Here is a 14,788-nt window from a genome sequence, read left to right on the forward strand (position 1 = left end):
TCAGTGGATTGATCCGAACTCAATTTCGTTTTTCGCTTGTTTACTACATTGTGATCATGGACATAGGAAGAACGAGCATATCATCAACACTTTCACCTCCATACAATCGGTTTTTGAAATATCCACGATGGCCTTTTAGGGAGGAAGTTCGGATTTTCTCTGCTTTTAGCAACATTCCAGTATTATCACGTCGAGGAACACCAGAAATGGGATTCACACATTGTACCCATGCAGGGATTCGAACCCAGGTGTTCGGCGTGAAGAACTAAGCTTTAAACACCAGTCTGGCGCACGTCCCTGATGGCCATTGAACAATAAGACATTTGTCTCTAACAATCAAAGTCAAGTCTGTAGTTTCACACCCATATCATTCACCATCTTATCTTCCACAATCACTGACAGTTATTGGTGAATCAACAAGTAGTACCTCCAACAATAAACAAAAAGTCTCACCTGCCGGACGCAGAGCCTCTGTGCAGCCAAACCCTTACAAAGTTTCTATCTGTTCCCCGATTACGAAAATGACAGAACAAGGAAACAACGTCACTTTCACAGACATTTACTTATATTTATTTTTGCAGATTGCCAATGGCTTAGAAAACTGCTTCCTCCTAAACTCATTTTCTGACGTTGATTGAAATACATGTCACCTGGAACACGCCATTGCCATATATAAAGCACTGATTTTGTGAATCAAGGCGGACACTGATTATAGATTCAAGTATGGCAAAACTAACGTTTGGTTGCTTAGCGACATTGGCGCTGTGCGTGATGGGTAAGTAGTTATGTTGTGAAATTATGTGAGTTTGTTTGTCGTTTGTCAGTCAGCAATAGTCGAGGTATGGAACAAAAATAGTGTTTTAAAATGATATAATCTGGAATAGACAAAGCAGCTATTGACGTCTTGAGCATCGGTGATTTGCGATAAGGTGGCGAGCAACAACCAAGTCAGCGAGGCTGACAAGGGTCTTCAACTGGTCTAGGTTATATGAGGTTTCTTGTTGTTATTGCATTTAGTTTTATTTAAGCAATATCGCGACGGGGAGACACCAGAAATGGGTTTTACACATTGTACCCTTGTGGAAAATCAAACCCGGTCATCGGGGTGACGAGCAAACGTTCTAATTAGACTACTTCACCGCTAGGAGACTATATTGAAGAAAACAGAAATAGCTGCGGAAAGTTCACCTAACCAGGGTATATTATTGTATGAGTATCATACAAGAAAGTTTGCATATACATTCACACACCACGAGGACACTTAAGATGAGACATATTAAACTTCATATGAATCAAACTTCAGGAGAGGGAGAACCTAGCAATGGCATATGTTGATTTCGCTCTGGTCTTTACAAGCTCACTGAAATTGCAAATTACAAAATGTGGACGAACATAATCAGTCACATGTTGCAGACGTTCCACAGCATTTCAATAAAGACTATTGACATAAATTTACACGAATCGGTTGAGTTCAAAGCCATTATCAAAGTAAGATAAGGCTGTAAAGTGGACCGAGTCATTAAAAATGCTATTTCGACACTGACAGCAGTAGTGACATTAGATTCGGCCTCTTTCGTCGCGACCGCTTGTACTTAGTAGCATACGGTTTGTGAACAGAGGGTAGATAGTCCAAACTAAATATCGTTGGAAATTGTACTCGGCGTTGTCTCCGAACTTTGTCATTCATTTCCTGAAACAATGATTGTTGCCTCGGAATCAGTCATTTCAAAAGGTTATAGTTGTGCCTGCCTACTTTGAAACAAAGTTGAGTGAGTATAATGTAGATGGGAGACATATGCATATGAACCTACGCGTGTTATCTGCATGTATACAAACAGCCACAACACACTCAAAACATTGTCACACATCTAGTAGATGACGTTAATCCTCCTTTCACGTCTACGTGATTGCAAGTGTTGTTTTCCGACGACCCATACATATCACACCATGTCCAACTGCCATGTTTTCCGTCAAGATTACGTTCGTTCGTCTACATGTGGGCACTATGTCATATTAGTCCGGACAAATGGTCGATGACCGTTGCTGGTTTTACCCATACCAGCTCGTCATCTCTAACTGCCTGAGGTTAGACGATGTATGTAATGCTATCAACTTCTGTTTGTTGCCGAGGGCTAGTGGAGGTAATGCAATAATACTGAACAATACGAGTTGTCTGTTTTGGATTGACAGCTGACTGTACATTGTGTAGTAGTTACTCACGTGTAGATAATAAAGAAATGAACCAACTGTTGTGGTTGACATGATGGGAGCCACGCGGTAGTAAATTGTGGGAACAGTCTTTTGAACTAAAGACTGAATAAATGAATGAATGAATAGACTGAAAAATAAATAAATAAATAAATAAATAAATCAGGTAGTAGATTGTGGGAACAGTGTGTTGAGTGAACGAATGGATGAATGAATGAATGAATGAATGGACTGATAAATAAATAAATAAGTAAATAAATAAATAAATAAATCAGGTTGTAGATTAAGGGAACAGTGTGTTGATTGAATGAATGAATAGATGAATGAATGAAAAGAACAAAACCGAACGAACGAACGAAGGAACAAATGTAAATATTTCTTTGTCACACTTATATATTTCGATCAAACGTCCCTGATATCCGTAGCATGACATCGTAAAGGCAACACGAGTTGTCTCCCTTCTTTAAATAACTCCGTGATGATTTTATCATGTTTTTTACAGTATTGTACTATCTAAAGACTCTTCGAAATTTCAAATGTGTATTCGCTCTTCGATGTCTTCGATGTCTAGTAGCCATGTGATGCCTGTGATTGTGACTGTTTCAATACAATAGATAAAGATATCATGTACAGGACATTATAAGGTGGTCACGACATTGGTTGACGAAACCCGGAGGCCTTGGGGAATCAATGAACAAAGTATTTATCTTACAAAAGTACTCAGTGTTAATTTGGAACCGTTTGAAGGAATACCAGAGTTTGGCAATTAGCCAATACCGACACGAAATTCCAAGTCAGTTCCCACAGTTCGGCATTCACAGCCTGAAACAAAAAATGTTGGTTACTCCCTTCTAAACGGCGCACATTGAAAATAATAGAAGAGACTCATATCAAAATAATTGCTGTTGGTATTGCACTCAGCAATATCCCAGTTGTATGGCATCGATCTCTCAATAATCGTGATCAACATCAAGAGCACCCATCTGCGCAACTGGGATATGATAACATGACTGTAAACCTGACCACCTGATCCCGTTAGTTGCCTCTTACCATGAAAATGGGTTACTGAAGACCAATTTTCACCTGTATGTTAAGGGGGACATCAAACTAATATTTAACATATGTTAGAGGCCTTTTTGTGGAGAATCTGGAATATTCGCCTGACTGTTCAAAACCATTTCATCCAAATAATCATTGTATTGACAAACTTCGCAGTATTCTTTCACGTTGTCAAATTTGTAACCCAGTTAGTGGAGTATCCTCGATATTTTCTTAGGCGCCAGAGCTTCTTCTTCCAGGCTCTATGCTTCTGTTATGATATATCGTTACCAGCTCTCTCTTTCACGAGTTGAAGCGTGGCCGTGAGGGGGCCCCATTATTTCGATATGAGTGAAACGGCTTGGATGAAAGATGGCAGGCGGAAGAAGGGACATAACCTGGCCTGGCGTTAATGCATGTAGACTGAATTCAAGCGGGCTGGTACCGTCCCGATGACCCAAATAGTAATTACAGATGTTGGCCGAGATTGGTTCTTGTGTGTTTCTTGGATTGATAGTATCACAATGGTTAAATGAGTCGTTCTTCGCGTTTCCAGAGTCTTGGGTTCGATTCCGTACATGAGTGCAATATTTGAGACCTATTTGCGGTGTCCCTAACCGTCATATTGCTATCTTATTGCTCACCACCCGCGGCTCCCTCCTTGCACACCTTCCAACCACCTTCCCCTACCCTCCAAGACCGCCACAAAAATGCTTTTACAAAAAATATTGGCTGAATTCCCTGAATAGGACAAAGCACTTTGAGCATTATAATATTTGTTACTGTGGCAGTGCTTGTGAAACTGTACATCACTTCCTATTGGAACGTAATCTGTACAACATTCAAAGAGAGATATTAATGTTAAATCTAAAAACATGACTTCAATCAAACTCCAGTCATTGATGTTATATGAGGAGTCCTGATATGACTCTTTTTAAATGTGTACGAACTTTTATCTAACAGTGAAAACGCTTTATGTGATTACATAAATCCGTCCCTTCCTCTCTTTCACTTTACTCTTCTCTTCATTCTTTCCTAAGATGTGTACAATTAAACAAAGCATGTATGTCAATATTAGGGAGCGGGCATTTTAAGTTGGAAAACTTGTTCCCAATCCCGTACACATCTGTGAATAAAATCTGTTTGAATCAATCAGCTTTGTCTCATGTCAGCATGGGGGACATGCACGAAGCAAGTGTACCGAAAGGGTCCACGCTCCCTTGCATAATGATCTACCTTAAGTTGTCGATCTGTAGCCTGTTTTGTCAATTGTAAAATGTTCGATGGTTAGAAAGTTTTAGTTTTACATACTTGTTTGCCATATGTCAACTGGTTTAACTCTCCTTCGTTGACATATTATGAAATAACTAAGCTTTGTACGTTGTAAATCTATAACGTGCTTTAGTCACTCACACTCATACTTCTGTAAATTACCATAAACCGTTCCGCGTTCGATCACTTTCTTTATCACCTGTGTTTTCACTGTTTCAGGAATATCGTCTTTGCCGTTGCTAGGACACCATCTCCCAGGTACGGCTGATAACAAAACGCTAGAAACCACTAATTATAAGACCACATTCATCATTGGAAACCGTTTGTTTGTCTGATAAAAAGAACTCTAGTTATATGACTACATTAACCGCTGGAAACCGCTAGTTTTTCGACCAGGAACCACTAGTTGTAAGGCTATTTTAACCATTGGAAACCACTAACCGTTTGACCAAGAGCCACTAGTAACTTCTTTGATCATATTTACCACAGGAAACCCAGTTGCTCTGACCAGGAGTCAATAGGTGTATGGTCATATTAACTATGACCCCTGCTCACAGGTACCTTTAAGGTCCTAACACAGAGTTCAGAGCCCTGAATATGGGATGTTAAAAAACGTGTAAGTAGAGGACAGCGGAAACACAATGGATCCTCTTTGGAATCTGGAATGTGTGTAAATGAAACTCACTGGAGCCCTACCGGATTGTGGGTGACGTGTGAGTTTCTGTTCTCCGCAAACTCGACGGAAATGTAAAGAAACGATCCGGAAACCTAGCTGAAACTTAAGTCTCCATTTTATTTCAGTCAGGTTTCCGGATCGCGGAAACGAAGTTAGTTTTGCTGTCCTTGTGAGTGAGTAACATCAAACAAACAAGCAATATATATATATATAATAATTACATCACCCTTCCTACGTCAAAGCTGTAAATTAAATTGCATCGCACCACTTATCTATCTGAAACCACTGCTTTGTTCTTCGTTCACAATTACTTAGCTCATGGTCGACAAACAAGAGAACAGGTCATCGTCAGGTCATGCTGGACTTCATGTGTGAGCGGACATTCGTCACCATGGTCTCACTTAAATGATTAATGTTTGTAAAAATGACTTTAATAGGCAGGTGAGGGATGAAGTTACCTCGGGCTGACTTCTAAGAGCCACTTAATTAACGATGTTATATGGTAAACTCCCACAGAAACCCACTGTTGCAATGAACTCTTCTAGATGAAAACCTTTACTCATCTTAAAAATGCAGTTCAAAAGGTGCATTGCATCATGCACTTTGAAAGGCAACGGGATTGTTCTCATTCATTCTCTTTTTTCTTTTTTTTTGGCTTTGGATTTTATCTGATTCCCATGCGTCCATCCGTGCGATGTTGAAATACAATCTGTATAAATAAAAACAAACAAAAACAACACAAAACAAACAACTTTCTGAAAGGAAATATAAGTTGGGTTAAAATATAAACACTAAAACCGATGCAAATATATGGGTTTCAAACATCCCAAACGGCAGTTTATAAGTTGTTGTTTTTTTATTTTGACATTTCTAAAGTGATATGACAAAATACTCAAATCACAAACATTTTCAATATACGTCTCCATAATTATTTGAACATATATTAATTAATTAACATATATTTTCATTTCAAAAGGACACGTTATTCGTGGAAAGGTGTAATAATTGTTTTGCCTTTTCTATTATACAGCTCCCATGCTGCACAACCCGCTTTCTCAACTCGTGCATCTATACCCGTTGCCCACGCTACTGACACACTTCCCCCTTCGGCGTCTCGTCAACTACTTCCCCCTCAGGATGCTGGTGAAGTGTGTCCCCTTACCTCAGCTCATCCCATACTTCCCCGTGCGACAGCTAGTCCACTTCTTCCCTTACCAGAAGCTGGCCCATTTCTTCCCAGCGCAAACCCTCCTCCCGTTCTACCCCCACCACCACGGACACCACTTTATTGGTAAATAAGGTGAGGGACAAAGATTCGTTTGTTTACCGCTAGACTCGGGAATATTTTGGTTATTTATTTACCTACTTAGCGGCGCTCTGGAAATAATGTATTTAGGCTGGAGGGAGTGAGTGAGTTTAGTTTTACGCCGCACTCAGCAATATTCCAGCTGTATGGCGGTGGTCTGTAAATAATCGAGTCTGGACCAGACAATCCAGTGATCAACAACATGAGCATCGATCTGCAGAATTGGGAACCGATGACATGCGTCAGCCAAGTCAGCGAACCTGACCACCCGATCCCATTAGTCGCCTGTTACGACAAGCATAGTCGCCTTTTATGGCAAGGAAGGATTGCTGATGGCCTATTCTACCCCGGGACCTTCTCGGGTCGGCTGGAAGGAAATATGGCGATGGGGGATACGGGATTATGTTATTTGTAACGCATCGTTTCGTCGATATTCGATGACAAAGTGCCAAGTCACCGAGCTTAAACACTTCACCCAGAATCAAAAGGCGAGCATTTATTTAAGGCGCTAAAGAATGAGTTTTGTTTGCTTATACAATTGAAGAGCTATTTTCATTATAGTTCAGAGGTATTTTTCAGATTGAGCCACCACGAGAGCAGAAGCTGAGATAATTTATTATGAAACGGATGTCAACAAAGAAGCTTTACAATTTCTCCATGTCATAATTAAATAAACTTACACAACTCGATGTTTGTGTTTGTTTGTTGCACAATGCCGCTTGGCATTTTTCCACCTGGGTGAGGTGGATCCAGACAATCCACTGATTGACATCATCAGCATCGATCTACACAATTAGGTCAGCGAGACGGACCACGAGATCCTATCAGTCACAGAAGTACGAAATCACCCCCATCCCTCCCCCATCCACACACACACACACACACACACACACACACACACACACACACACACACACACACACACACACACACACACACACACACACACACACACACACACACACACACACACACACACACACACACACACACACACACACACACACAAACACTTGTTTATCATAAATCATTTTGATAAATAAAACAAATAACCGGGGCTTGATTATTTTCAGGGATGATTTGTTATCCATACCAAAGATAACATGATAAAGGCACTTTGAGGGACGTCAGCTGCATGTGAGACAAGTTGGTTAGAGGCACATTGTTTAGATTTTCATGTTCATTGTTCATGCAGATTAGTATGAAGAAAACTAATGGTTCTCTGTTTTGTTTCTTTTTCTTTTTCGCGTAAATTACAATGCGAATTGCACATCCAGTGTAAAATGATGCAACTTGACCCTTAAAGGTGATAACTAATATATCATAAACAATAACTTCCCAGTGTTATTAAACAGTAAAACAACACACACACACACACACACACACACACACACACACACACACACACACACACACACACACACACAAACACTTGTTTATCATAAATCATTTTGATAAATAAAACAAATAACCGGGGCTTGATTATTTTCAGGGATGATTTGTTATCCATACCAAAGATAACATGATAAAGGCACTTTGAGGGACGTCAGCTGCATGTGAGACAAGTTGGTTAGAGGCACATTGTTTAGATTTTCATGTTCATTGTTCATGCAGATTAGTATGAAGAAAACTAATGGTTCTCTGTTTTGTTTCTTTTTCTTTTTCGCGTAAATTACAATGCGAATTGCACATCCAGTGTAAAATGATGCAACTTGACCCTTAAAGGTGATAACTAATATATCATAAACAATAACTTCCCAGTGTTATTAAACAGTAAAACAACACACACACACACACACACACACACATAAACGCACGCACGCACGCACGCACGCACGCACGCACGCACGCACGCACGCACGCACACTTAAACAGAGAGGAGCAGTAAAAGGCTCGTGGTTACATATTAACACAAGCCTGATTGCTCCAACTGTCATTTCAACTTGACGATTTACTGCTAGTATGACTTTCGGTAGGTGCCCCGTGGTGTTGTTTGAATATGCTTGCCATCATATTGTTAAACCATAACCATCCTCACGAACACTCTCAACGTCTGTAGTCTGTTACAGATGTAGAGCTAACAGAATTCACCCACTCCTACAAACCTTCAAAGACCACATGTACAGAGCCCCGAGACACATAACCATTGTAAATGGATACCGTTAGTAACATGGGCAGGATTCCCATCTGCTGGTGTTCCACTATTTGATGATGGAGAATATGACTGCTACGTGTAGACATACAGTTGTTCAGGCTACAACGTGTCAACGACTGTAGCTTGAAATGGCCACTATGGCAAGTGTGAGAGACACACTCAGAAAGGCAAGTGAGGTCTACCATGTCACATAGCCGAAAACACAAATAAAAGCAAGATATCCTTAGTTTGTTAATAAATGTAATTACTACCGTCAAATCAAATTGAGTTTAAGATCTTATCTCCAAAAGTGTTAAGTTTTAGATAGGATAGTATGAACATGCATTTGTAGATGAATTGTTTTTCGACTGTGGTGTCTGGGTGTTTTCTTTATGCGAAGCCCTGATGTCTGTTTGGGAGGATTCTTACTTAGGCTCATGTGTCACCGTTTACTCACCAAAATAATAGCATACCCATCCAAGGATTCCCAGTGACCAACTTCAACTGATTTGTGAAATTCAAATTTGGTCTGTGCACAAGTCCACACACCGCTTGTTCAAATGTTGTCTTTTCACTCTCCATTAGATTATGTGGGACATATATATAATATCACACGTACACCCATCCAAGGCATCATTCCTACTGATTTGTGGCTACACACACACACACACACACACACACACACACACACACACACACACACACACACACACACACACACACACACACACACACACACACACACACACACACACACACACACACACACACACACTAGCGCCACACACACACACCACACACCACCACAGGTTCAAATGCATCTGATTCACTAAATCCCCGATATAATATAAAGAGCGGAAATAAATTATCTCACGCACCGTACTCGTCAAGAATCCCGTGAACCTGATACAGTAGGAAGCCTAGATTTTCACTTGATGACATTAATGAATGTCGTGAAGTAAGGGGACTCTTCTACACAACAAGTCAGCTGTGAAGACAACGCTCCACTAATCTGGTTGCCCCTGGCACTGGGTTGAGCAAATGTCCATTGTAATCCTTCATTAAATTTATTGTTACATTAATCAATTACTTTCGAAGCAACAATGCTCATACTATGAACGAGATCCCGGTGATGTAATCCCATCTGTGTAGGTTCATGTCAGAGAAGGTTCTGTGTTTATGATCTAGTTTTCTTTATCACGTTCCATGTTTGAAATGGTTGCATCGTCATCTTCCCGATAACCTCTACTAGTCACACAGGGCTCGATAGCTTCGTGAAGATCCAACTAGGATGATTATGACCTTCAACATCATTTTTATTACGTTCCACCTCATCTTCCAGTCCCTCCTGGATTCCGCTGCAAAAATAGGAGATTCTGCACCCCACTTTTTAATATTCTGCGAAACATTCTGCGGTTAAAACATTTAGAAAAAACACAAACATTATAGAGACCTTCATAGTTTAATTTTCAAACACAGGTATGAAGTTATGTCGACAGTACACATCACATCTTTAGTGACAAAGCATCCACATATTTTTCTGTGTTTGAGAAGTAAAGTTTAACACTCTCTAAAAGTTATTTCTCTCCTCTCAATTGTAACTTTGAAGTGCAACAACTTCCGGTTTTATGCAGACAACATCATACCTAAAAGAAATCTGACATATTTTCAATTTTCAAAATGATCGATTTTGAGAATGTAATTGCAGTGTCAAATTGATCTAATATTATTTGAAAAAATCCTAAAACCTGCTCTATTGATAGAGTATCTTTAATCAAGATTATTTTTAAAAATGTTGTCACAATAAATATGTCAGTCCTTTTTTATGTGCAACCAACCCTACCTTTAACATTAGCTCTACTTTCCGTTTCGGTTGACAGTCAGTTTTCATTCACTTTTTAAAATGAGCAAAATCCGCGGCAGAAATGTGGGAAATTCTGCACGGGATTCTGCAAATGCGTTTTCCGCGGACCAGAGGTTTTCTGCTTTGCAAGGTAAATTCCGCTATTTTTTCTGCAACCGCGGAATCGCAAAATCCAGGAAGGACTAATCTTTATCTTGCCCATAAGCCTATGCTAGTCACACCGGGCTCCTACTGGGATGATTATCACGTTCTGTTGTAAAACTTCATCTTCGTGTTTCCCATAAACCTATACTAGTCACACCGGGCTCCTACTGGGATGATTATCACGTTCTGTTGTAAAACTTCATCTTCGTGTTTCCCATAAACCTATACTAGTCACACCGGGCTCCTACTGGGATGATTATCACGTTCTGTTGTAAACCTTCATCTTCGTGTTTCCGATAAACCTATACTAGTCACACCGGGCTCCTACTGGGATGATTATCACGTTCTGTTGTAAAACTTCATCTTCGTGTTTCCCATAAACCTATACTAGTCACACCGGGCTCCTACTGGGATGATTATCACGTTCTGTTGTAAAACTTCATCTTCGTGTTTCCCATAAACCTATGCTAGTACTAAAGTACTTTCGGGAATTGAAGAAAACCCGGTTTTTAGGTTGTTACTCGCCATCCCCCAAAAATCACACAAATGCAAATACGATATGTCAGAATAACTCACTTTGGCCGAACTGGACATTCAGTGAGATACGTAAGAGGATATCCAGAAAAGCATGTTTACTCGTAAAATCGGGCAAAACTTCGAAAAACACGAGTAGCTACTGAAAACAATAGATCAGACAAGCGATGGCGATAATGTCGTTTAGTCAGGTATGATGACGAACCGTCCACTCATCTGGCATGAAATGCATGTACTGTCTATTGGCACAAGGGTCCATCTCAAAGATAATGTCTGCTTTTTCATGTGTGTTGAATATGTCTCATCTACTGATTAACATCTCAAATGTCTTTCTTTAAGAAAGTTTATGTTGAGATATGTAAAAGACATGTAAAAGAGTAAGATAGCTGATACAGAAAAGTGTCATATTAAATGTCTCAAAATGTGTAGGCAGCATGGCCACCCGATGACCGTTGGGACTAGATATTATTTGTAAAGTCTTATGACATGACGTCTACTTCCACACTTTATTTCCCCCAAGGTGATCATCATATATTAATTGGTATCTCTGGCCCTGAGCCCGACCCCAACAATCGTCTACCTCACAAGTCCTGATTTTGCTTTTGAGACGACCACCCCTACCTGTTTCCTTTTAAAGTGCTAGTAAGACTCCACGGTAGATACATCCTTGACAGTTTCACCATGAAAGAGGTTATTTTTACGTCAGCTTTCATTTATAATAAAGCTAAGTTAAATTTTAATATGGACAAAAAAGAGTCCTTTTTGATGCAAAATAATCGGACGCTAATTTGTATTAAGGCATGGTCTGTTCCAAATAAGTTCCAATGTTCCAATGGAGTTTGCAAATCTGATTTGCTCATTTCTACACTAATCTCTCCTCAGTACAGCCCTTTATTACATGTCCTATCTCCCTACCACTGGAACAGCAGATAGGTTAAACTTTGTTTAACATATATTTCACACTTTCAACAACATAAACTTTAGAGTTAAATGTGAAATAGACAGTTTTGCCCTATTTCCGATAGTACTTTTGATACAGCAGAAGTTGAACTGAATTGTGTTGAGCTGTGGTTTACGTCGCATCGACATTATTTGAGCCAAGTAGGCATGTATAAACGCTTTAAGTACAAAGTGTAAATGTTTTGGGGTTTTTTTAGAAAAAAATGTCTATTTTGATGATTATGTTTTCTTTCTACTTTTACTTTATCACTTATCACATTTTTTATGCTTCCTCACTTTTGTGAAAACCTACGCTTGTCTCTCCAGACTCGATGTCTGTTTCAGGGTTGTATTTTCTGTTGGACTAGACATTCGCCAATAAACTGCCCAGCAAAAGCCGTCGATTTTCCAAGGACGTTTATCCTACTGACGATATCCTCAGGAATTAATTAAAGCAACCCGTTAACGTCATTAATCATGACGGAAATCAATCAGAAACAATAATACATAATTTCGTAAGACTACCCTTACTTATCCTTCTTCCAGTTATCTTAATAAATGTGGATAAATGGTATAAATTAATCCATATATCATGCCTGAGATTAATTCATTTATCAAGTGGATACTTGTGGGGCTGAGGCATTATTAATCCGGTCTCAGGATCGTGATGTTCTATCCTTTTATTCACATCCCCCTTGGGAGGATACGGATCTATCGTATGCGGCACGGGAAAGTCATCCTATCGGGTACCCATTCACTGATAGGAAAACAATGGCACAAGTTCAGGAAAGTTTATTGCCTTGGGATGCCATAAATTGTGACATATCATCCGCTCCGGTACCCACTCAAAAAGAGTGGCATTTTTTTCAATAACAGTTGCCTGCTTTTGGAGGCGCGACATCAGTGAACCTGTTGGGTACCCGTATCACTGCTTAAAGACCAATGCAACGAAGCTTCCCGTCTAATGGACTCCACGGATCACCGGATCAGTAGACTAGTACTCAGGCGACACAATTAGCAGCGGTGAAAATAATGATTATCGGTTCACGTTGTGGTTGGCCCTGGCTGTTTCTTGGATTTTCAGCACTATATCCGTACTCATGGGTTTCAAGGAAGAAAAAGCCTGATAACTGCATCAGCAAACAGAGAAGATGTCATATGAACAGTGTTAAAGGCACACACACATATCATATGTGTAATTTATCAGAATGCGGAATTTGAAACGCCTAAGCCTGCAAACCCATACTGGAAATAATAGCACATGGACAACAAATAAACCATGCATAATAGATAACAATTGAAGTGAAACATAAGGCTAGCCATTCTCGAAATGTTGGTAGCCGTACGAACTACTTAAGCCCTTTGGCTACGATGAAAGTTACGAATTCTTAGGGCTACGAGCGTTTCGTAAATAAGGGCCCAGCATATTAAACGGGACACAAAGTACACACGCATGTTTGCCGGCTTATATAAGCAATACTTTTGTCTGTCCCTGTGGACATGTGAAATAGGGAAGGACATGTTTACAATCTTCGCTAACACCTGGTGTCAAGTAATAGTGGTAACAGCGGTCACTTCATATAATTTTAGGGCGTAGGGGTAGCTAAGCGTTTAATTCTACTTGAAAAAAACACCACGGAAAATTAGTTGTAATTATTAAAGAATCTATTGTTACAGAGGGAATAAATTCTATCATTTCTTGACATACTGGTATATCATCCAACTTCAAACGATGTCATTTTAATTAAAGTTTCATTTGTTGATCACGTTTGACGGTGTTTAAAGTGGAAGCTACTGTTCTTTACGGATACATATTTAACCTTTAAATTACAGAATTATGATTACACACACACACACACACACACACACACACACACATATATATATAATAAATTAGGGGATCTTCATCTTTTTTTCATTTACGATTTAAATATTTAGGAGATTTATCGGTGTCAATAATTGTTGATATGATATTGTTGAATGTTTTGAGAGTGCATCACCATTTGTACTTCCTTACAACCATAGTTATTTGGAATGTAGTCGCATTTGAAAGATCATTGGTGTATGGCACGTAATTTGCATATATACAATTTCATTTTGAAACAAACCACTAGAAACAAACACTAACAAATGTGTGATGCAAGATAAGTGTCAACATTAATGTTCTAAGTGATTTTTTCGACCTTCTTGAAAAACGTCCAAATCAACAATGGGACCCAATGCACGTGTATGGGGCTACTGTGTTGTGCACGTGCATATCATGCGTTGTGTTTAGGGGTGGTAATAGACGGAAATGGTGGTGCGTTCATAAGCTATCTGTCCTTGAAACGTTTGGTAACGTTTACACTTCCTATCCAAACTGAAAGTTCATTATCCCCTACCTTTATTGAAGAGTATATGATAAATTATATAGGAGGCAGTATTACTGTACATTGTGTATGATCTAACATAGCACCTGCTTGTCTTCAGGATGTCTTTATGAGACACACAACAATGAGAAAGGATGAAATTCATTACGTCAGACAAGGAATGCGGGTCTTTCACGTCAACAAGCAGACTGCTGTTGAGAACACAGCGTTGTACATTGCATGTACATTTCACAGAAGAGATTGATGTGTCCCGTGATGGATATATGACATATAAATGTCCCTCTCTGCTTTACGCCGTCACGAC

General features: G+C 39.6%; 1 protein-coding gene across 1 annotated transcript; it reads left to right on the forward strand.

Moving 5' to 3' along the window:
• The first annotated feature begins 717 nt into the window (after positions 1 to 717).
• Positions 718 to 7,143, forward strand: LOC137259217 (uncharacterized). The gene is made up of 4 exons (XM_067796826.1): positions 718 to 775; positions 4,738 to 4,776; positions 6,225 to 6,494; positions 7,080 to 7,143. Exons 1-3 carry the CDS (start codon positions 724 to 726, stop codon positions 6,491 to 6,493), a joined length of 360 nt encoding a protein of 119 aa, XP_067652927.1. The 5' UTR covers positions 718 to 723; the 3' UTR covers position 6,494; positions 7,080 to 7,143.
• The last annotated feature ends 7,645 nt before the right edge of the window (positions 7,144 to 14,788 follow it).

The sequence above is a fragment of the Haliotis asinina genome, chromosome 13 (assembly GCF_037392515.1).
Source record: "Haliotis asinina isolate JCU_RB_2024 chromosome 13, JCU_Hal_asi_v2, whole genome shotgun sequence".
Taxonomy (NCBI): Eukaryota; Metazoa; Mollusca; class Gastropoda; order Lepetellida; family Haliotidae; genus Haliotis; species Haliotis asinina.

What these genes read in the sequence shown, in the direction of transcription:
- LOC137259217 (XM_067796826.1), top strand. Translation starts at nt 724, where the DNA reads ATGGCAAAACTAACGTTTGGTTGCTTAGCGACATTGGCGCTGTGCGTG. An exon ending in ATTGGCGCTGTGCGTGATGG is followed by an intron (nt 776 to 4,737) that starts GTAAGTAGTTAT and finishes TCACTGTTTCAG; the next exon opens with GAATATCGTCTTTGCCGTTG. An exon ending in GCTAGGACACCATCTCCCAG is followed by an intron (nt 4,777 to 6,224) that starts GTACGGCTGATA and finishes TCTATTATACAG; the next exon opens with CTCCCATGCTGCACAACCCG.